This window comes from Myodes glareolus, chromosome 3 (assembly GCF_982192425.1).
Source record: "Myodes glareolus chromosome 3, mMyoGla1.1, whole genome shotgun sequence".
Lineage (NCBI taxonomy): Eukaryota > Metazoa > Chordata > Mammalia > Rodentia > Cricetidae > Myodes > Myodes glareolus.
This window is the reverse complement of record NC_142028.1, coordinates 65,280,984-65,304,754: the sequence shown is the minus strand read 5'-3', so window position 1 is coordinate 65,304,754 and position 23,771 is coordinate 65,280,984. Positions and strand designations below refer to the sequence as shown.

Here is a 23,771-nt window from a genome sequence, read left to right as displayed (position 1 = left end):
GGAGGCGCCCTCAGTGCACAACTGCCGTCACACACCTACCCGAAGCTGCCACACTGGCGCACGTCAGCCCAGTCAGGTTCACACTCACACAAGGTTTCACATCTGTTCCACAGCCCGTGCTCGTTTTCCCGAAGAGCACTCACAATCGGCATCATCGTCCACACGCACCAAGCTGTCAAGTCATAAACTGCACTTCCACAGCTCACACGGTACAGGAACGGAGGGAGCCCACACGTGGGACAGACGACCAGAGATTGGTCTTCTGCTCCATACCCAGAAGCTCTACCAGATGTTCCCAGCTATGGGCATATGCAACACAATGCACAAGCCACCCCGTCAACACACTGGCATCAATTCTGCTTCTCCATCCCCAACCGCTGCTCAAGGGTCTGATAACACCGGTGTCCAGGCTCCTCCCGGCCCGGGCCTGCTGGGTGCACAGCATTCTTCTGCAATTGAATCAATGCCCTCCTCCCTGACACGGGACTAAGTGGAAAAAAAAAATCAGAGGAAAAATGCCTGGGGCCCAGGTCTGGGAAGGGACCCAACAGCTTTTTATTGGGGGTAGGGGAGGGTGCCTTCAGTGTGGAACTCTGGCCCGACGCGGGTGGTGGACCGAGGACTCAGGCGTGGGTATATGCCTTGAAACACGACAGCAGCGGCCACAAGTGGAGCTCTCAGAAGACCTCCCAGATTGGGGGTTAAGGGAAGGGAGGAGACCTGAGTTAAACACAGACTCAACTTTAGGGCCTTAAGTCTTTTTGCAGTTCTTTCTCAGCCCTTCTCTAACCCCAACCGTGGCCCCCAGCTGTCCTCAGACGCATGGGGTGTGGCGGGTAACCCCCCCTTCTCCAGCAGGCGCCCTGCCCCACCCCTTCACGACAGCTGCGGGACACTGGGAGGGTGGCCGCTCTCCAAGCCCTTGTGCGGGTGGGGATCGCAGGGCGCTGACACGAGGGGCGCTGGGTCCCTTTGGGTACCCCACCACTAAACCTTCCTCCCGCCTCCATTGGGCCCGGGAACTGCTCCCCTGAGACTGCACAGCCCCCTCCTCTCCTCGCCAAGCAACCCGGGCCAGAAGGAAAGGTGGAGAGAGAAGAAGGTTCGCGAAGCGCGGCTGGGGGCCGCCCCTCATCTCACCCCACCCCAACCCTCCATCCCCTCCCACCCTCTCCCCGCCCCCAGGGCCGCAGGGCCCGCGCCCTCCTCCCGCGGGAGATGGTCCGGGCCAAGTGGGCGCGTCAGGCCCGGGTCGCCGGGATCTGGTGTCCGCTGCAGCTGGCAGTGCGGCGGACGCGGGCACCGGCACAGCGGCCGGCAGGGCCGGCTATTAATAACGCTCCGGGCGAGCCCGGGGTCGGGCAGTCATGGCCAGTCCGGAACCCCTGCGCGGTGGGGACGGCGTCTGGCCTGCGAGGTAGGAGCCTCCAGGGCCCGTGTCGCCACCCAGTAGGAGAGGGGGTGCTAGGTGGGCTCCCATCTTCCACCAGCGCGGCCCCTTCCTCCTCTCTGTGGGTAGTGGTCCGGCCCGGGTGTGGCACAGGGCGGAGTCACCCGGGGAAGGGAGATGGGAGGCCCTGGATTGGGGACCTGACACCTCTGGTGGTCTGTGGTATTTTGGGATACTTCTTCCACTGGCTGTATGAGAATTAATCCTTTCAGGTTAGCAACCTGTCAAAATTTACTTGGCTCAACTGGCCAGGAAAAGTACAAGTTTTATTTTTATTTTCCTTTATTTCTCATTCACTGTTCTTGGGGCAAGGAAGAAACCATTTGATAATCCACTGTATTTGAGCCTTGGTGCAGGGTTGGGCACCTGCCAGCTTGAAGTTAAGAGTCTGTTCGGTCAGCTTGTTCTTCCCTGTGTGGATCCGGTGAAGGCCTAGCGAGGGATTTTTCTCTTAGCCCAGCGCTGGGCCATAGCTGGACCCAGCAGCTGCCCGCACTGTGGCTCTGACCACTGGTGGTTGTGGAGCGGTTCTGTCCCAAGTCATGCTGTGGCCCAGAGACTTCCCAGTCTATCAAATCGTGGGAAGACTTCCTGGTAGCCTCTGTTGTCACGTGAGAAGATAAAGCTGAGCTGGACCTTAGGACATGCATTTTGCCTGAATTGCCCACACACATACTAATGAGCTTGACGTCAGACACAAGTTCTTGTTTGCCTGATGTCGTCCACACAACCAGTCACAGTCTGATGGACAGCGTTAAGGAGTTGTCCAAGTCCTCTGGGGACAGGGACAGAGCGGCGGTGGCGCTGCTGAGGTCAGGGGCCCCAGCTCAGTATGCTCCTCTCTGCTTGGCCTCCTGTAATCTGCATCTTTGCCAGCTCAGTAAAGAAGCAGCTAGCTGACGACAATATCTGGTACCCAGGGTGGCGTGGCAACTCAGCCCAGAAGTCAGGAGGCCAGGTCCTACACACCAGCTCTGCCGCTTGACCTTGGGCAGATTTCCCCCTGGAGTTCAGTTGGCTTCTGCTTGCCTTCTGAGGGCCCCACACTAGGCTACAGACAGCTGGCTTTGTCCTCAGGATGTCCCCTCTCATCCAATGGACACAGTGCACTTTCATAAGACAAAGTCGCTGCTCCGAATATGAGCTACATTCGGAATGTCGTGAGGACACAGTGGACCTCGTTTGGGGAGAGTTGGAGAATGATTAAACGTTTGTTAACTAAACCATTTTTTTTTTCCTGTGGGCTTGGGAATGAACTTAGTACTTCCTATATGCTAGGCAAGTTCTCCCCGTCTCAGCCTCACCCCACAACCCTACACCCCACCAACACCCTAGAAAGACATTCAGAGCCAGGTGGTGGTGGCACGTGCCTTTAATCCCAGGACTCTGAAGGCAGAGGCAGGTAGATCTGTCTGAGTTCAAGACCAGCCTGGTCTGTGAGGTGAGTTCCAGGACAGCCAGGGCTACTCAGAGAAACCCTGCCTCAAAAACAAAACAAAACCAAAAAAGACATTCTGAGTGCAATGCTCCAAACCCTCCTTAGGCCTATGCGCGTCTTAGGCAGAGTGCTGGGCTCTGCTGCCTTCTCCAGAACCTCAGGTATGCATCCCACGCTTTGCACCCTGGCTTGCTCGTCTCCGCACTGGGCACAACAGATGAACGGCTAAAAGTGAGTGTTCATGTAAGCGCTTAGAATAGTGCCTCAAACATGGTCAAGTCGTTCCAAGGTGGAACATGACGCAAAGGCCGTCAGCTGGGAAAGCGGGGACTCTGGCAGAGCAGGATAGGTGTGCCTGCCTGCCCGAGCAGGTGCTCCTTCCTAGCGCCAGGAGTTTTACCTTCTCCGGAAGCTCGGGTTAGTGTTTTTAGGCACATTGGTATTCAGAAAGTTGCATTTTCCAGCTAGATCCTTCAGATATTGTGGGCCCAGAGTAGGAGGTGTGAAAAGTTACCACATGTTCTGGCTTGTCAGGCGCTGGGGTTGGGGGAAGGGGTTGCAGGGGTGATGTGAGCTGAGGCTAAAAATGGTGAGCTAGGACCACCTCTTTCAAAACTCTGAAAGCTGGACATGGAGACACATGTCTGTAGTCTCAGCACCTGGGAGGTGGAGGCAGGAGGATTGTTAAGACTTCCAGATCTGGGACTGGAGAGATGGCTCAGCTGTTAAGGGTACCTGGTGCTCTTGCAGAGGACCTGGATTGGGTACCCAGCACCCACGTGGTGGCTCACAGCCATTCATAACTCCGGTTCCAGGGGATCTGATGCCTTCTTTTTGTTTGTTAATTTTTATTTTTTTTTGGGGGGGGGACGACAGGGTTTCTCTGTGTAGCCCTGATTGTTCTGTAACTCACTCTGTAGACCAGGCTGGCCTCAATTCAGAGATCCACCTGCCTCTGTCTCCTGAGTGCTGGGATTAAAGGTGTATGTCACCACTACCTGGCTCTGATGCCTTCTTTTAATCTCTAAGGTCACTATGCATACCTGTGGTGCACATACATGCATGCAGGCCAAGAGTCCATACATATAAAATAAGTAAATAGAAAAAAGGATATAGAGAGCTCTAGGCCAGCTTGGACTACATAGTGGGTACCAGGTCACCCTGGGTGTTTGCAAATGTGGCATGAAGCAACCATGTTGTAGCCAGATGATTGTAGCTAGACTGAGCTGCAGAGAAGCAAGGAGGTCCATTAGGAGGCCAGCTATGTGGTGGCGACACGTGCCTTTCTTTATTCCCAGCACTCAGAAAGCAGAGGCAGGTAGAGCTCTGATTTTGAGGCCAGCCTGCTCTACAGAGCAAGTTCTAGGACAGCCAGGGCTGCATAGAGAAATCCTGTCTTGAAAAACAAAAAGAGGGGCTGGAGAGATGGCTCAGTGGTTAAGAGCATTGCCTGCTCTTCCAAAGGTTCTGAGTTCAATTCCCGGCAACCACATGGTGATTCACAACCATCTGCAATGAGGTCTGGTGCCCTCTTCTGGCCTGCAGACATATACACAGACAGAATATTGTATATATAATAAATACATATTTTAAAAAAAGAAAGCTGGTACAAAATAGAGCAAGCAGATCATGGCTTGGACTAGGAACCTGACAGTGAATGGAAGAGGCTGGACGGAGGCTGGAGGCTTGTTCTGGTAAAGGCCAGTTTTTAGGGAGATAATACCTGGAGCAGGAACCAGCAGTGCACATCTCTTGTTAATCTACCTGTCTTGGGGGCTTGGAGAACTGTAATTTGAGTGCAGCTGTGCTGTGGGCAAGCTAGCCAGCCTGAGTTCCACCCGCAAAACCCATAATGAGAGAACTGACTCTCATAAGCTGTTCTCTGACCTCACCGTTTACACTGTGACACACACGCCACCCTTCCAACACACACACATACATAATAAATAAATAAAATGTAAAAAGTATGTAAATTTGAAGCAATCACCTCGTCCCTTCACTTTTTTCCCCCCTCGTGACAGGGTTCCTCTGTGTAGCCCTGACTGTCCTGGAACTCACATTTTAGATCAGACTGGCCTCGAACTCAGAGATCTGCCTGCCTCTGCCTCCTGAGTGCTAGGATTAAGGCATGCACCACAGTCACCAGACTTTTTTTTTTTTCTCATACAAGGTCTCAACATTTTGCCCTGGCTGGCCTGGAACTTGCAGTGTAAATCTGACTGGATTAGGAACTATGGAGAGCTCCCTGCTTCTGCATGGGATTAAAGGCATGTACAATAATGCCCCACCCACTTTTTTCCCCCAAAGAAGTAGGTTTTGATTATCTTCACCTGGTATGTTTTGGCACCTCAAGCTCAGCTGCCCCCAAATTATAGTTCTCTTGAGGCTAGATTTACAGCTCAGTCAAAACAGTGCTGGTTGGACACCGCCAACCACCTGTAACTTCAGCCCTGAAAGGAGGAGATGGGAATCCCCAGAGCAGGCTGGCTGGGAAGGTTAGCCAATCTGTGAGCTCTGGATTTGATTGAGAGACCCTTTCTGTTGGAGGAGGCTGCTTGTTCATTTCCTGGCTACCCGGAACCTAAATAATCACATAGAAACTGTATTATTTAAATCACTACTTGGTCCATTAGCTCTAGTTTCTTTTTGGCTAACTCTTACATCTTAATTTAACCCATCTCCATTAATCTGCGCATCACCACGAGGTCGTGGCCTACCAGCAAAGTTTCAGCACATCTGTCTCCGGCTGCAGTTCCATGGCTTCTCCCTGACTCTATCTCCTTCCTCCCAGCATTCAGTTTAGTTCCTCCCAACTCTGTTTCCCTATAGCTCTGCTATAGGTCCAAAGCAGTTCCTTTATTTGTATTTATATGTGTATTTATATTAGCAGTTCCTTTATTAACCAATAATATTCATAGCATGCAGAGGGGAATCCCACACCACCTTCCTCAAGGACTAAGGGGGAAAAACTATTCAGCATGATTCTCAACATTAGTGTTTGGATTCATGGGCATATATGTGCATGTGTACATATACGGGTGCCAGACTGAATTTGGACTCTCTATGCTGCCGAGGATGACCTTGAACTTCTGATTCTCCTGCTTCTACTTCCTGAGTGCTGGGGTCATAGAAATGCACCATCAACCTGTTTGCTTGTTTGTTTTGTTTTTTAAACTTTATGACAGTGTTCTGCCTGCATGCATGCCTGCACACCAGAGGAGGGCATCAGATCTCATTTTAGGTGGTTGAGAGCCACCATGTTGTTACTGGGAATTGAACTCAGAACCTCTGGCAGAGCAGGCAGTGCTCTTAACCTCTGAGCCATCTCTCCAGCTCCACACCTGGTTTCATGTGCTGCTGGATCAAACCCAAGGCATTCTTACATGTCGCTTGAGCATTATTCCAACTGAGCTCTGCTTGTGTGTTCATGTGCATGCACATACGTGTGTGCGTGTGTGGAGTCCAGAGGTCAAGTTTGGGTGTCCTCCTCAGCATTGAAACTGGAGCTCACCAGTCAAGCTCCATTAAGTCTCTGGGGTTCTCCTGTTCTGTCTACTCTGTGCTGGTCTTAGTGTGACCACAGCATCTGTACAGCATGGGTGCTGGGGATCCAAATTCAGGTTCTCATTCTTGTGTGGAAAGCGAGCACTTTACTGACCTGAACCATCTCCCCAGCCCCTTGGTTTTGTTTTGTTTCTAGTTTTTTTTGAAGATTGAGTTTCTCTGTGTAGCCCTAGCTGTCTTGGAACTCATTTTGTAGACCAGGATTGTCTCAAACTCACGGAGATCCTCTGCTTTTGCCTCTAGAGTGCTGGGATTAAAGGTGTGTGTCACCACTGCCCAGCGGCAGCCGTGACTTTTTTGTTTTTATTTATTTGGTTTTATGTTTAATTTTTAAAATTTATTTTTGGTATGTATGTGGGAAGGGGTGCATGGGACCAGAAGAAGGTGTCATACCCCTCCCTAAACTGGAGTTGTAGGTGGTTGTGAGCCATCATGAGGACGCTGGGAGCCAAACTCTGGGAGCTCTTTCCACTAAGCCAGCTGTCCAGCACTGCCCCCCTTTAACTATTTACCTACTTATTGGGGGGGGTACACTCCTGGGACAACTTGTAGAAACTGGTTCTTTTCATTCGGTCACCAAGGATTGAACTCAGTTTATCAGTCTTGGTGGTGAGTGCCATTATGTGCTGAGCTACTCCCTGAACCCCCTTTTTTTGTGTGTGTGGAGAGATTCTCATGAAACCACGTTGGTCTCAGCTCTCTAAGTATCTGAGGCTGGCCTTGAATTCCTGACCCCCTCCTTCCACCTCCCAGGTCCCGGGATTGGAGGCGTGTACTTGGAGGCGTGTACTACCACGTTTGTCTTTCCTTGTTTTCCCAAGACAGTCTTTCCGTGTAGACCCTTGAACGTTTTGTGTAGAACAGTGGGGCACCCGGCTGTGCCTGAGAGTGAGTTTTCTGTTCTTGAAGCGACCTAAACAGAGACTAGCCCGTGAAGCTACGGTGCCGTCAGGGAATGCAGACAGTGGGCAGGCTGGCTGTGGAAGAGGCAGATTAGTGAAGAGAGTAGATTAGAGTCTGCGAGGCTGCTGCAGCTAGCCCTGAGGGGGAGGCCCTGTTGACTCGTCAACAGAATCGGCTCTTGGGCTCTCCTTCACGTCCATCATCTCTCTTGCAGGGAAACAGGCACAGAGGCCAGTTCTCTTCAGGACGCCGAATCCCCGAAGGAGGCCATGACTTTGAGCCCAGAGGCTACTCTATCTTTGGAGGGGGCTGTGAACCTAGAAGACATTCTCTATCTGGGGGACTCGGTGGACTTTGAAGAGAGCCTCTACGTGGAAGAGTCTGAGAAGCCAGAGGAGACACTATGTATCGATGAATCGAGGCAGCCGGAGGAGGCTCTGGATCTGGAAGAGCCGGTGAGTTCAGAGGAGCCCCTGTTTGTGGAGGAACCCGTGAAACCAGATGAGGTACAGTGGTCCCAGGAGCCTGTGGAGCCAGCTAAGAACCCAAGCCCGGAGCAGACTGCTTGTGAGGGAGAGATGGTGGCCCAGGAGGAAAGCCTTCCGGCTCCACTGATTCCCAGCACAGAGGAGGACCTCAGCATGGAGGACCTGGAGTTGCTGGAGGGCCGTTTCGAGGAGTGTGTACAGGCTGTATCCCAGTTGGAAGAGGAGAGGGACCAGCTTATCCACGAGCTTGTGCTGCTCCGGGAACCAGCTCTGCAGGAGGTGCAGCAAATCCACCAGGACATCCTGGCTGCCTATAAGCTGCACGCCCAGGCCGAGCTGGAGCGGGATGGGCTCAGGGAGGAGATCCGGATGGTGAAGCAGAAGCTGTTCAAGGTGACCAAGGAATGCGTGGCCTACCAATACCAGCTGGAGTGCCGCCAGCAGGACGTGGCTCAGTTTACCGATTGCAAGGAAGCGCTGAGCACTCGGGCAGCCCAGCTCTCGGGAGAACTGACCCAGCTCCGCGACGCCTATCAGAAACAGAAGGAGCAGTTGCAGCAACAATTAGAAGTACCCCCAACCCAGAGCGATGGGCACTTCCTCCAGGAGAGTCGGCGGCTGTCGACGCAGTTTGAAAATCTCATGGCAGAAAGCCGCCAGGGCCTGGAAGAGGAGTACGAGCCTCAGCTGCTGCGGCTTCTGGAGAGGAAAGAGGCAGGGACCAAAGCGCTGCAGGACACCCAGGCCGAGATCCAAAAGATGAAGGAGGCGCTGAGACCCCTGCAAGCCGAGGCCCGGCAGCTCCACCTTCAGAACAGGAACCTGGAGGACCAGATCACACTCGTGAGGCAGAAACGTGACGAGGAGGTTCAACAGTACAGGGTAGGCCTGTCCTCTGTGTTGGAGAGTTTTGCTATGTCATTCAGGCTGGCTGGGAGACCTTAAGAAACTCGAGACCCTTCCTGCCTCAGCCGTCTGAGTGCTGGGATTACAGGTGTGTGCCACCATAGCCAGCAGAAGTGACGTCATTTAGGTGAAGGGAAGTCTGACATCTGCTTTATTTTTTCCTTCCAAGATAAAGTTTCTCTTTGTAGCCTTGGCTGGTCTGGAACTCACTCTGTAGACCAGGCTGACCTCAAACTTAGAGATCCACCTGCCTCAGCCTCCTGAGTGTTGGAAATAACGGTGTACCATACCCAGAGAGGTCTAATGTATTTGGGGTGGGGTTACCATTCAGTGTGAAAGAAGGGACCTGCTCTTGGGTCTGTTAACTCATTCTTTCTCCTGGCTTTGTATTAATTTCATTTGGTTAAGGCCAGCATTAGGATTTGATGGGTATTTGAGTTCTTGGTTTACACAGCTCTTTGTGTGTGTTGGGGATTGAACCCAGAATCTTGTGCTTGTTTGGCAAGCACTGTACCACTGAACCATATCCCCTCCCCACCCATTTTTAAAAAATCTTACTATTTTTTTAAATATTTATTTATTTATTATGTATACAATATCCTGTCTGTGTGTATGCCTGCAGGCCAGAAGAGGGCACCAGACCTCATTACAGATGGTTGTGAGCCACCATGTGGTTGCTGGGAATTGAACTCAGGACCTTTGGAAGAGCAGACAATGCTCTTAACCACTGAGCCATCTCTCCAGCCCAATCTTACTCTTTTTTAAAAAAAGATTTATTTATTTATTTATTTATTATGTAAACAGTATTCTGCCTGCATGTCAGAAGAGGGCACCAGATCTCATTATAGATAGTTGTGAGCCACCGTGGTGTTGCTGGAAATTGAACTCAGGATCTTTGAAGAGCAGTCAGTGCTCTTAACCTCTCAGTCATCTCTCCAGCCCCAAAAATCTTACTCTTTTTACTTTATGTATATGAATGTTTTATCTGCAAGTATGTATGTGCGCCATGTGCATGCAGTGCCCAAGGCAGCCAGAAGAGGGCGATGGATCCCCTGGAATGTGGGATGAGAGGTGACTGTGAGCTACTGGAGGGTGCTGGGAACTGCATTTGGGCCCTCTTCAGAACAGCAAGCACTCTTAGCCCTTGAGCCATTTCTCTAGCTGCCTACCTGACCCTGACAATTATTTTCACTTTTGGTTTATATAACTCTGTGGTGGTGGGGGCAGTGGATCCTGGGGACTGGGCCCAGGGTTTCATGCATGCTTGGCAAGCTCTCTACCACGGAGCTTTATCCTCAGTCCTCTCTCTCTTTCTTTAATAGATTTTGTTAGTTTGTTGAGACAGGATTTCTCTGTGTAACAGCCCTGGATATCCTAGAACTCATTCTGTAGACTAGACAGGCCTGGAACTCACAGAGACCTTCCTGCCTCTGCCTCCTGAGTGCTGGAATTAAAGGTGTGCGTCACCACCAAGCTTTTAAATAAATTTTTAAGATTTATTTATTTTATGAATATGCTCTATCTGCACCTATGCCTACAGGCCAGAAGAGGGCATCAGATCCCATTGTTGTGAGTCACCAAGTGGGTTCTGGGAATTGAACTCAGGACCTCTGGAAGAGCTGCCAATGCTCTTAACCACTGAGCCATCTCTCCAAACCCCCTCCCCTAGTCCTCTTTTTATTTGAGACAGGGCCCAGTTTGACTAGGTTAGTCTTGAACTCACTGAGTAGCTCAGGCAGGCCTTGAATTTGAGATCTCCCTGCTTCTGCCCCCCATGTAGCTAGGATGGCAAGCCTGTGCTACCAGGGTAAAATGGACTGCCATATCTGGCTTGAATTCTTAGGTTTTAAACACAAGGAAATTGAGGCTCAGTAAAGTAGTTTGAACCTGCGCCTGCCTACTCCTTTCACGGGAGCCTTTTTAAATTCTAACTCAACAGTGACTCATGCTTGGCTATGGTGAGAGCCCAAGAGGCTGAGTCCAATGAGTTCATTCCCTCCTCTACTGGTCACATTCACCCCCAAGTACCACCTAGTCATCATCCATCTTAAAGTCATCCAGGGTTTGGGATGGAATCTCTGCATTTTCCTTTTTTGTACATGCCGCCATATCCCTTGTACCCGAGTTATTTCTGATTAAGTGTGAGCCAGGTCTAAGCCCTTTTTAGAAGAGTGGGGTATAAATACCGTGTGAATAAACAATTATGTCTGCAGCTGCACAGACTGGGCGTGCTGAAGGCGGGGGCTATCTCTGCTTATCTCCCTTTATTCTCTGCCACACAGCTTGGGGGACACACTAGGCAGATGCTGAGTGAAGAGTTGCTAGGCATGCCGAGAAAGCTTCCACGTGGGGCCTTTCACGGCCTGGCTTTGTTTGCACACAGGGTCTCAAGTAGCCCAGACTAGCCTCAAAGGAAATGTTACCTGGAGCTCCAATACTCCTGCCTCCCTCCGGTCTCCACCTGCCTCTGGATCTCCAGTGCTGGGATTAAAGGGGGGGCCACTACACCCGGTTAAGGTTTTATTTTTAATTATGTGTATTTTTTGGGTAAGTGCACATGAGTGCTGGTGCCTGCAGAGGCTGGAGGCATGGGATCCCCTGGGTGCTGGCCTTACAGGTGGCTGAGAGCTGCCTGATGTGGGTACTGGGACTCGAACTCAGGTCCTCTGCAAGAGCCCCTTCTCTGGCTGCTTTGGAGACCGTGTCTCACTGTAGAGGACTTGCTGGCCTCAGACTCTGCTGCTCTCCTGTCTCTGCCTCAGGGGTTGAGGTTTCAAGGTCTATCCCACCGCCTAGCTCCAAATTCTGTTTTCCTGAAAGAGTCGCTAAACAGTTGTTTGCCGAAGACTTTGCTGTTTCATTCTGGTTACTTGTCGAGGGTGCCCTGGGATTTCTCAGGCTGGGCCTGCGCCCTCGGAGTCGGTCTGCTCATGTCATCACCTCCACCATCCCTCCATTCACGTTCCTCAGTGTCTCGAATGAATCAGGCTAAGGCACTGGCAGGGAAGACAGGAAATAGTCGGGGATGACGTGTTGCCGTTCTCCCAGTTTGCAGTCTGGGAGAGATGCCAGACAAAACGAACGTTTTCATAAACGCCTAACATCATCGAGATTAAACAGGTTTCCTAAGTTGGGGATGTAGCTCAGTGGTAGGGAACTTGCTTGGCATGCACAAAGCCCTGTTGCTACTGCACACACAAAAGAGAAGAGTGAGGCCTGGCGTGGTGGCATCACCTTTAATACCAGCATAGAGGATGCAGAGGCAGGCAGATCTCTGAATTTGGAGCCAGCCTGGCTGTAGGGTAAGTTCTAGGCCCCCCCACCCCCGTACCAAAAATGCTTGATTTGAGAAGGTTAACTATGGCAATCTCAGACTTGCTGGAATATGCAGTTCGAAGTGAATGTGCTTCAATGTGCTCAGCAGTGGAACACTCCTAGGAACCAGTCTCTGTATGGGTGAACTAGGTACGCTCACTCCTGCCTGAGGCAATGAAAACAAGGGGGCTGGTGGGCAATTAACAGTAGCTATTATGTACTAGAAAGTTCTCCGCAGAATTCATTACTTCTCATACCTCGGGGAGGTAGGAAATGTTTGGAAACTGAGCAGAGAGGGTAGACAGAGGAGCCATTTGTCCAGCGTCGGCCACTCTGCCCGGCGTTGGCCGCTCCAGAGTGATATAGCATGAGGATGTAGCTGAGTGATGTGAGCCTTGCCTACTCTCTCCATGCAGCATGGCAGGTGGGCCCTGACCCAGTTCACCACATGGTTAAGTTAACAGTATCCCAGGCAGAGGGGACAGCTCATCCGAGAGCACGGGACGTGAGCTCAGTGTGGCTGGGTCCTAAGGAATGGCTAGACAGATGGGGTGGAGTGGAAGACGTTAGTAAAATGACATCAGGGATTCCCCGTTTTGTGTGCATGCCTGTGGCCTGTGCAGGCTTAGCGGCCAGGGTGTCCTGCTCTCTCACTCTCCACCTTGTTCCCGTGAGCGGTCTCCTACTCAACAGGGAGCTATGCTAGTAACCAGCTCCGTCCCCCCCGCGTCCCCCCCCCCCCCCCGCAGATGTGTGTGGTCACATTTGAGCTTCTTGTTCCAGGGATTTGAAATCATGCCCTCATGCTTCTGCACCAAGCACTCAACTGCTGAGCCATTGTCTTCACCCAAGTTTTCACTAAGGTCACAGACTCCTCTCTCTCTATTCCAAATACTCTAATTTTTTTTTTTTAAAAAAAAAAATTGACGGGCTGGAGAGATGGCTCAGAGGTTAAGAGCACTGGCTGCTCTTCCTGAGGTCCTGAGTTCAATTCCCAGCAACCACACGGTGGCTCACAACCACCTGTAATGAGATCTGGTGCCCTCTTCTGGCCTGCAGGTGTTCATGCAGGAAGAACACTATATACATATAAATAAATAAACCTTAAAAAAATTACCTGACAGCCAGGCAGTGGTGATGTACACCTTTAATCCCAGCACTTGGTAAAGCAGAGACAGGTGGATTCTGAGTGTGAAACCAGCCTGATCTACAGAGTGAGTTCCGGGACAGTCAGGGTTACACAGAGAAACCCATGCCTCAAAAAAAAAAAAACAAAAAAAAACAAAAAAAACAACCCCCCCACAAAAAACCCCCAAAACATCTTTGACAATTTCATGTGTATATAATGTATTTTTTATTTTATTTTTATCATGATATTTATTGAGCTCTACATTTTTCTCTGCTCCCCTCCCTGCCTCTCCCCTTCAACCCTCCCCCAAGGTCCCCATGCTCCCAATTTACTCAGGAGATCTTATCTTTTTCTACTTTCTACTTCCCATGTAGATTATATCTATGTAAGTCTCTCTTGGTGTCTTCATTGTTGTCTAAGTTCTCTGGGATTGTGGTTTGTAGGCTGGCTTTCTTTGCTTTATGTTTGAAAACCACCTAGGAGTGAGTACATGTGATAATTGTCTTTCTGTGTGTGTCTGGGTTACCTCACTCAAAATAATGTTTTCTAGTTCCATCCATTTTCCTGCAAAATTCAAGATGTCGTTATTTTTTCTTCTGTGTAGTACTCCATTGTGTAAATGTACCACATTTTTTTTATCCATTCTTCGATCGAGGGGCATTTAGATTGTTTCCAGGTTCTGACTATGACAAGCAAAGCTGCTATTGAACATAGTTGAGCACATGTCCTTGAGCATCTTTTGGATATATACCTAAAAGTGGTATTATTGGGTCTTGAGGAAGGTTGTTTCCTAATTTTCTGAGAAATCGCCACAGTGATATCCAAAGGGGTTGTACCAGCTTGCATTCCCACCAGCAATGCAGAAGTGTTCCCTTTACCCCACAACCACTCCAGCATAAGTTGTCATCAGTGTTTTTGATCTTAGCCATTCTTACAGGTGTAAGATGGAATCTCAGAGTTGTTTTGATTTGCATTTCTCTGATGACTAAGGATGTTGAACATTTCCTTAAGTGTCTTTCAGCCATTTTAGATTCCTCTGTTGAGAGTTCTCTGTGTAGGTCTGTACTCCATTTTTTTTATTGGATTATGTGATCTTTTGGTGTCCAATTTCTTGAGTTCTTTGTATATTTTAGAGATCAGACTTCTGTCTGATGTGGGGTTAGAGAAGATATTTTCCCATTCTGTAGGCTGTCGTTTTGTTTTGTTGACTGTGTCCTTTGCTTTACAAAAGCGTCTCAGTTTCAGGAGGTCCCATTTATTGATTGTTTCTCTCAGTATCTGTGCTGCTGGTGTTATATATAGAAAGTGGTTTCCTGTGTGAATGCGTTCAAGTGTAATTCCCACTTTCTCTTTTATAAGGTTCAGTGTTGCTGGCTTTATGTTGAAGTCTTCGATCCATTTGGACTTGAGTTTTGTGAATGATGATAGATATGGGCCTGTTTTCATTTTTCTACATGTTGATATCCAGTTATGCCAGCACCACTTGTTAAATATGCTTTCTTTTTTCAATTTGATATTTTTTGCTTCTTTATCAAATATCAGGTGTTTGAAGATGTGTGGATTGATATCCGGGTCTTCTATTCAGTTCCATTGGTCCTCCTGTCTGTTCTTATGCCAGTACCAGGCTGTTTTCAGTACTGTAGCTATAATGTATTTTTTATATTTTATTTCAATTTATTTTATGTGTATTGGTGTGAAGGTGTTAGATGTCCTGGAACTGAAGTTATAGACTACTGTAACTGCTGTCATGTGGGTGCTGGGAATTGAACCCGAGTCCTCTGGAAGAGAAGGCAGTGCCCTTAACAGCTGAGCCATTTCTCCAGCCCCTATATAATATATTCTGATCACACTTACCCACTCCCTTTTCTTCCCTCACCTATGCCAAGCCCTCCGTGTTTTTGTTTTTGTAAGTCTCTTTAGCAGAGCAGTGTGGAGTGCCAGGCACTTCATTTAAATGGGATTTCCGGGGCTGGAGAGATGGCTGGTGGCCGGGAGAGCTTGCTGCTCTTGCAGAGGACATTCCCAGTATCTGCACAGGGCCATTTGCACCTTCCTGTAACCCCAGTTCTGAGGAATCCATGCCCTCTTCTGAGTGCCCTAGGCACTGCATACACTTGCTGCATGTATATATGCCGAGGTATCGATGAGCGTTATTAGTGTTTAAAAAATAGGACTGAAGGTTGCTTTCCAGGTTGCATAGAATGAGCTAGTTATTACTTGTGAAGTTCTTACAGTGGTGCCAGGCTCAGAGCTATACACTGTTTTTTGAGACATGGTTTTGTTAGCCTTGGCTGTCCTGGAACTCACTCTGTAGACTAGGATGGCCTCCAACTCACAGAGATCCATTTGTCACTGCCTCTTGAGTGCTGGGATTAAAGGCGTGCGCCACCACTGCCGGCTGACTTTAGAGTTTATTAAAGAATATTGATGGACTAGAAAGATGGCTAAGTGGTTAAGAACACTGACTCCTCTTCACTGCCCAACCATTAATTTAAAAAATTTTATGTATGGGTGTTTTGCCTGCATTATGTCTGTATACCACATGCATGTAGTGCCCAAGGAGGCTGAAAGGCAGCATCAGATCCTATGGAACTGGAGTTACAAATGCTTGTGAGCCGATATGTGGATGCTGGGAATTGAACCTGGGTCCTATTAAAGAGCATCAAATGCTTAGACATTGAGCCATCTCATCAACTGATGGTGGCACACACCTTTAAACCCAGCACTCGGGAAGCAGAGGCAGGCGGATCTCTGAGTCTGAGGCCAGCCTGGTCTACAGAGCGAATTCGAGGACAGCCAGGGCTACACAGAGAAACCCTGTCTCACAAAACCAAACCTAAACCAAACCAGTGAGGCATTTCTCTAGTTCCCCGCCACCCCCACCCCTCTTTTAATAAAGGGTCTATTGAGCCGTGGCTGGCCAGAAATTATTCTGTGGATCAGGTGGCTTCCACCCACCTATGCCTGCTTCCTCACCTAAAAGGTGTCAGCTTCACCTAACTTTCTGAGATTGTCTTCATTGGCCTGGTGGTGGTGGAGCCAGATTTGCTAGACTGCAGAGAGCCTCCAGGCACCTGCCGGTTTCTGCACCCCCCTTCCCAAAACTGGGATTGTAAACACCCATGATTCTGGGGATTAACAGTTTCTCATATTCTGTGGCCAGCACTTCACTAAGCAATTTCTCCATTTATTTAATTTTTTCCGTTTTTAAAGGTTTTTTTTTTGGACACAGGTTCTCTACAGAGCTCTGTCTTGGAACTCACTATGTGGAGCAAGCCCCACCGGTATTGAACTCACAGGGCTCTGCTGGGATTAAAGGTGTGTGTCATCTCACCCAGCCTTTTTAACTTTTGAGATGGAGTCTCATGGACTCCAGGCTGGCCTCCTAACTCACAGAGATCAAGAATAACCTTGACTCTGGGTGGAGTGCTGGGGTCAGAGGCAAGCATCACCAGGCTGGCTTTATGCACCACACAGCATCGCTCCACCCCACACGTGCTTTGCTTTACCAAAAGTGGGGCAGTGTGCAGAAACCTCCCTTCAGATGCCACGTTCCTAGGTGGCAAGGCCACGTCTGTGTGGTCCCCCGGGCAGGGCTGGACACTAAAAATAGAGCTTTTGATAGTGTTGGTTAAAGGGGAGCTTCCGCAAGTGCCCAGCATCCCAGACGGATGTACCTCTGAACAGTATCAAAGCTGACTCAGATCAGAACACCTTCTAATAATAGCAGTGCCCAAAACAGACTCTGTTATTTCTCCCTTTACAAGACTTCCCCACGGCAACACCCTGTGTCCCCAGGGCCCCGACCCTTTGGAGACAAGGTCACATACAGCCCAGGCTGGCCTGGAACTTCTGATTCTGCCTCCACCTCCAAAATACATTTGCCAACACAATTTATGCTGTGCTGGGGGTCAAACCCAGGGCTCTGTGGACAAAAGGCACCGTACCAAGTGAGCCACATCCCAGCTTCCCCATTCTGAGCCTTCAAGGATCCAAGCCGCCGGACTTGCTGAGCACCTTCCTCTCCTCTCTGAACTCAAGGCAGCAGAGCACTCAGCCGCTATCCTCAGCACCACACACAAGTTGTTAGCCTATACTCATTTATTTTAAAGGCAGTGTCTTATGTAGTCCAGGCTGGCCCCAGACTCATTATGTAGCCAAGGATAATTTTACTGAACTTCAAGATCCTCTAGCGTCCACCTTCAGAGTGTTTGTGTGTTCCACCATGCCTAGTTCTTAAAACGCTCCTCCTTTCAGTGCTGAGGGTGACTAGGGTGTGGGCATGTTGGCAGCTGCTCCACCACTGACCTACAGCTCTAGCCTGTATTCAGGTTTGACTCTGGTTTTAGCTGTGAAATGATGTTTTTTAAAAAAATGTGTTTAACTTTATTTTATGTGAACTGGTGTGAAGGTATCAGATCCCCTAGAACTGGAGTTACAGACAGTTGTAAGCTGCCTGGGGGGTGGGGGAATTGAACCCAGGTCCTTTAGGAAGTCCCAGTGCTCTTAACTGCTGAGCCATCTCTCCAGCCCCCATGAAATGATTTTTAAACCTTAAAGAATCTCAATAATTGACGAAGTGCAGATAAATCCTTAACACCTTCCAACCCATATAAAGTTAAAAATACCTTAATATGTTTCTAGAAGAAAGTTTACGGATTAAGGGGAATGTCAGCAACTGACTTATCACTAAGTTAATGTCGGGCACTAAGCCTCTAGGTACCTTTTTTTCAAAAAGATTTGTTCATTTTGTGTCTTGCCTGCATGTATGTGTGTACACGTTTGGTACCCACGGAGGGGAGAAGAGGGCATCAGATCTGAAGCTTAGAACTGTTTCTCAATAGTTGGGAACCATTGTGTGGGTGCTGGGTCCTCTGTAAGAGGAACAAGTGTTCTTAACAGCTGAGCCATCTCCCCTTTCCACTCTTGTTAAGATTTAAATAATAAGTTGATTGGTAACTTTTTTTTTAAAGTTTTTCAGCAGGGTTTCTGTGTAGCCCTGGTCTAAAACTCAAGAGATCCTCCTGCCTCAGCCCTGGAATGCTCGGATTAAAGGTATGCGCCACCACCACTGGGCATTTTCAGTTGTATCACTTTGTCAAGATACTACCACTTTTTCTTTTCTTTAAAGATTTATTTATTTATTTATTATGTACAGTGTTCTGCCTGCATGAGTACCTATACTTCAGAAGAGGGCACCAGATCTCATTATAGAAGGTAGTGAGCCACCATGTGATTGCTGGGACTTGAACTCCAGCCTCTGGAAGAACAGTCAGCGCTCTTAACCGCTGAGCCATCTCTCCAGCCCCTCAAGATACTACTTCTCAGAAACTTCTTTTTCCCAAGACAGGGTTTCTCCATGTAACAGCACTGGCTGTCCTGGAACTCTTTGTAGACCAGTTGGCCTTGGATTCTGCCTCCCTAGTGCTGGGATTAAAGGTGTGCGCCACCATTGCCCAGTTTTTTGTATTTTTGAGACAGGGTTTCTTTATGTAGCCTTGACTGTTCTGAGTTTTGGGATTAAAAGCATGAGCCACCACCACCAGGCCTCAGAACTTGTTTTTTAACCTATCCTATGAAGGTAACATCAATCTCAATATCACTTATAAATATTCATTGATACAGGCCGGGCAGAGTGGTGCATCTCTTTAATTCCTGCACTAAAGAGGCAGAGGCAGGTGGATCTCTGAGTTCGAGGCCAGTTTGTTTACAGATCATGTTCCAGGACAGACAGGATGCACAGAGAAACCCTGTGTATGTGTGTGTATATGTGTGTGCATGTGAGGGGGAAGGGGGACCAAACCAACCAACCAAACGGTAACGAAACAATCAAAAAAACAGTGTGAAGTGCTGTATACGGCAGATGTCAGGTGTTTATCGTCTGGCTCACAAACATCTGGCCCTTCTGCACAGGAGCAGCTGGAGGAGATGGAGGAGAGACAGAGGCAGTTACGAAGCGGCGTGCAGGTCCAGCAGCAGAAGAACAAAGAGATGGAGCAGCTGAGGACCAGCCTCGCTGAAGAGCTTTCAACGTATAAGTCAGTTTTCTCTGCTTCCCAAGCCGCATCTACAAATGACTGATGGGGGGAGGGCTCACGGAATCTTATTTAACAAAAGAAAACAAAATCATTTGGGGAACTGACTTTCAAACAGTTGGAAAACGGCTCTCTCTTTTTAAAGGGCTATGCTACCCAAGAGTCTGGAACAGGCTGGTGCGGCTACTTCTCAGGCAGGTGGAGTCGAGGCCCAATCCCAAGGTGATCTTTGTGCACAGATGACAGGGGGATTTACTCGTCATCGTTGCTTTCCTAACAGTACTAACTAATGCCTTATTCTGGAGGGTCTTAACTGTTACCCTTGCTTGGGATCCTCTTACCTCAATCTGCGCAGTTACAGGCATGTGCCTCTGTACCTGGTTACTTAATATCCTTTTATTATTGTTTTTATTTTGGATTTTCAAAAAAGGGTTTCTCTGTGTAACTGGCTTAGCTGCTCTGGAACTTGCTTTGTATACCAGGCTGGCCTCGAACTCAGAGATCCGCCTGCCTCTCCCTCCCAAGTGCTGGGATTAAAGCCCGAGAAAGCTTTAATTTTTAATGAGACACAAAATTACATTTGGCCATTTTGCTGGGCCTCACCAATAATTTTTTTTCTTTGAGATAGGGTCTCACCTTGTAGCTTTGGTTGGCCTTCTATGTAGGCCATGTTGGCCTTGAACTCATAGAGATCCACTTTCCTCTGTCTTCCAAGTATTTGGATTAATTCCCATGATCGTCAATAGCTTTTTGTTTATTTTTCAAGATAGGGTTTCGCTGTAGCTTTGAAGCCTTCCTGAACTAGCTTTTGTAGACCAGGCTGGCCTCAAACTCAGAGATCCACCTGCCTCTGCCTCCCAAGTGCTGGGATTAAAGGCGTGCACCACCACCATTCAGTGTTAATAACTTTTATATTACAGATACATCATCTAGTGGCCCGAGATGGCTCAGCAGCTAAGAATGCTAGCTGAGAATATAGGTTTGGCTCCCAGAACTCACATGCAATCACAATGGTCTACAACTGCAGTTCTAGAGGATCTGGTGCCCTCTTCTGGCCTTTGTAAGCACCAGGCACAGGCAGACACGCAGGCACAACATTCACTCACATGTAAAATAAAACATATTTAAAGCAAACAAAATACAGGCTCTATATACATCCTTCCAACTCTGACATTCAGTTTCCTTGGCATGGCACAAGACAATCCTATTATCAAATTAAGACTGACAAAGGAGGCCAACAGGAATAAATATTCATTTTAAAAGCCATTGAAGATACCCCTGGAGCCCAAACTTAGCCAATATATAAAATAATCAACAATCATGTCCACTCATCTGTCTGTCACAGAGGGTTTGAGTGCAGTTATGGCTACCCCACTGGGTGTTGGGCACCACACTCATGTCCTTGGGAAGAGCAGTGTATGCTCTTTTGCTAAATCATCTCTTCTGTCCCTTTTCACATAATAAAAACACAAAAGCTGGGGACTTACTCAGTAGTTGGGGAAGTTTTAGGGCCTAGTATCTTTTGAACAAACCACTCAAGTCTAGGCACTCAGAAAGTTGAGGCAGGACCATCACATATTCAAGTCGCTTCTCTGGTCTCTAAAAAATATTAAGTTAATTAAAAGGGCTGGGAGAACATAACTAAGTGGTAGGTTGTTTGCTTGGTTTCTATGGGGCCCTAGTTTAATCCCAAGTATTGAAAACAGAATACACATTCTTTCTCTCTAACGGATAGAACTGGTTCAGCATGCGTATGTCAGCAAGTTCTATAAACAAGAAGGAAAAACAAAAGAACAGAAGCCAAGTTGTATACAATACAGATGTCCATACATTTTCTTTCCTAGTTAAATTTGGATACCAACTGGTGAGCAGTAACTTCAACTGATTCATTCTGTAAGTTTCTAGATTTTCTTTTATGGTTATGCTGATCATCTGGGAGTTACAACCCTGCAATTGACAAAGACCTGATGAGCACTTTTGTATGGACTGGAAAGGATAACAATCTAAACAGAGGATCTGAGTTGAGAATGCAGCTCAGTTGGTGGAGAGCACGTATAGCATCAACAAAGCCCCAGCACTGCATAAACTGTGAGACAGACAAGAGCATCCTAAACTCAAGGCCATTCTTGGTCATAACGAGTTCCAGGATGGCCTGGGCTGAAGGAGACTGACGCTAGAGATGGTGCAGTGCTGTGGAGCACTTGCTCTTGCAGAGGACCAAGGTTTGACTCCCAGAGCCCACAGCCACCCAAAATTCAAGTTCATGGGCACCTGACACCCTTTTCTGGCCTCCTCAGGCACCAAGCACACACACACACAAGCAAAGCATTTAATTTTATATACATATAAAATTAAAAAGATCAGGAGGTGGTAACACATGCCTTTAATCCCAGTACTCAGGAGGGGAGGCAGAGGCAAGAGGATCTCTTGAGTTTGAGGCCAGCCTGGTCTGTGAGAGCTAGTTCCATTGCAGCTTGAGCTGTTACATAGAGAAATCCTCTTTCCAAAAAAAGGACAACAAATTAAAAAAAAAAAATTGTTGCTCTTGTGAAGGATCGTGGGTCAGTTTCCATCATTCTCATCAGGCAGTTTTTTCAACTCCTGTGACTCCAGCTCCAGGGGATATGGTGTCTTTTTCTGGCCTCCAAAAACACAAGACACGGGTGCACACATGTGCAAAATCTTAAAAACAAAATCGAGGGGCTGAAGACATGGCAAAGTGATTCCCAACACCCACACGACAGCTCAAAACAGTGTAACTCCAGTTCTAAGGGATTCAATGTCTCTTTCTGACCTCCATGGACTCCTGTGCACACATCACACACACCCTCAAAAATCAAAACAAAACCACCAGAACCTTGAACTTGTCCTGCCTCATCCTGAGTGCTATAATGGTTGCCATACACCACGACTGCTTACTTTATTCTCTCACCCCACTGTCATAGATGACTAGTTAGTTTTTATATTGTAGCCAGGTATGGTGGTACCAGGCACATGACGTTAACCTAAGCACTAAGGAGGCAGATTGGATCTCTGAGTTAAAGGCCAACCTGGTCTACATAGTCAACTTCAGGTCAGGCAAGGCTACATGGTGAAATCAATCAAAACAAACTAGTCTATCCTAAGAAAACCTTGGAAGCTCACTGTTAAAAATTTTCTAATGTATTATTTCAAATTGTACAAAGTGCAAACTTAATTGTGTTTCTTTCAATCTTACAGGAACTGTTTAGAAAATGTATGGCCGGATATATGTAACCCAGAAACAACAAAGCATTTGTATCAAAGCACCACCAGGGATGGACTTTTCAAACAGGAAAGAGTGCCAGCAGCTGGCAAGCGATTCATCCTGTGAAAATTACACACATTGGTTGGCTTGCCCAGAGGTTTTAGGGTTGGCTGGAAGCAGAATACCAGTCAACAGGTATTATCTGGATTCTTTTCTGCAGACGGCTAGCACTGATCTTAATGCACTGTGGAATAGGAAATGAGCCTTTTATCCTTCAGCAGCACACTGGGTATAACAGATGTATCACATATGGCAATATTGTGAAGATTATTTATTGCTTTGTGCTGACCCAAACCAAGAACATTCAAGAGAAAAAGTTGGGGTCAAAAGGCAGCCAATCTTTGCTGTAACAGATCCACCACTTGAGTCCCTTTGAGCTATGGGTATGAGATTTTAAATGACTTTCACAAAGCTATTTCCCCCTTAATGTCTACACTCAAATATTTACTCCTTCTTTTTTCTTGACAGACCTCCATTACATATAGCCCCGGCTGGCCTAGAACTCACAGAGATCCGCCTGCCTCTACAGTACTGAGATTATAGACAATATTTTCAAGTAGTCTAGGCTGGTTTCTAACTTGTTATGTAGGTCGGGATGACCTTGAACTTCTGATCTTGCCTCTACCCCAATTACTAGGACTACAGGTGTCTGTCACCAAGACACGCCTCCCCACATACACCCACAGCATCACCATGTAGTGATCTGGCTGTCTTGGAACACATCACATAGACGAGGGCCTCAAACTCACAGAAATCCTGCCTCTGCCTCCTAAGTGCTGGGGGGTTAAAGACGTGTGCCATCACAGCCAGCCTGACACACAATAAAACAATGAGAACAGGAACCACTTTGAAACTGGTCCAGACACTTCATTATTCAGACTTTCAAACAAACAAACAAAACATCACTGGTTTTGGAGGCAAGAGTCATCTAGACAGCTCAAGCAAAATCAGTCATTTTGTCTGGTTATTGCATGTGGTATTAAAGGCACTCATAGCTAACCCTTTAAAAGTAAGTAGGGACTCCCAGTAGAAAACACTGGACAGATACAAGGTCTCTAACACAAGCCTCTTTCAAATTTAAATTCTGCCTTAAATTCTCTATTATACTGCCTTTGACATCTTAGAAACTTGTGTAACTCTTTAGGGAAGACTTCAAAAATATGTAATTTTACCAAGACTAGTTTGTGTACTGTTTGGTAATGTCTTCACTTTCCCTGGCAGGAGTAAAGTTCTTTTTTTATGCTTCTGGATCAATTA

The 23,771-nt window shown here is 47.9% G+C and overlaps 1 protein-coding gene across 4 annotated transcripts; it reads left to right on the top strand.

Moving 5' to 3' along the window:
• Positions 1-958: 958 nt before the first annotated feature.
• Positions 959-23,764, top strand: Sync (syncoilin, intermediate filament protein). 4 transcript variants are annotated; one of them, XM_048434308.3, is made up of 5 exons: positions 1,223-1,417; positions 7,570-8,725; positions 19,107-19,231; positions 19,374-19,450; positions 22,448-23,764. In XM_048434308.3, the coding sequence occupies exons 1-5, from the start codon at positions 1,368-1,370 to the stop codon at positions 22,456-22,458; spliced, it is 1,419 nt and encodes a 472-aa protein (XP_048290265.3). In that variant the 5' UTR covers positions 1,223-1,367; the 3' UTR covers positions 22,459-23,764. The 4 variants fall into 4 exon arrangements, with proteins under 4 accessions (XP_085542761.2, XP_048290264.3, XP_048290265.3 ...); XM_085686635.2 differs by lacking the exon at positions 1,223-1,417 and adding an exon at positions 959-1,102 and having other exon boundaries at positions 19,374-23,764; XM_048434307.3 differs by having other exon boundaries at positions 1,221-1,417; positions 19,374-23,764.
• Positions 23,765-23,771: the final 7 nt, after the last annotated feature.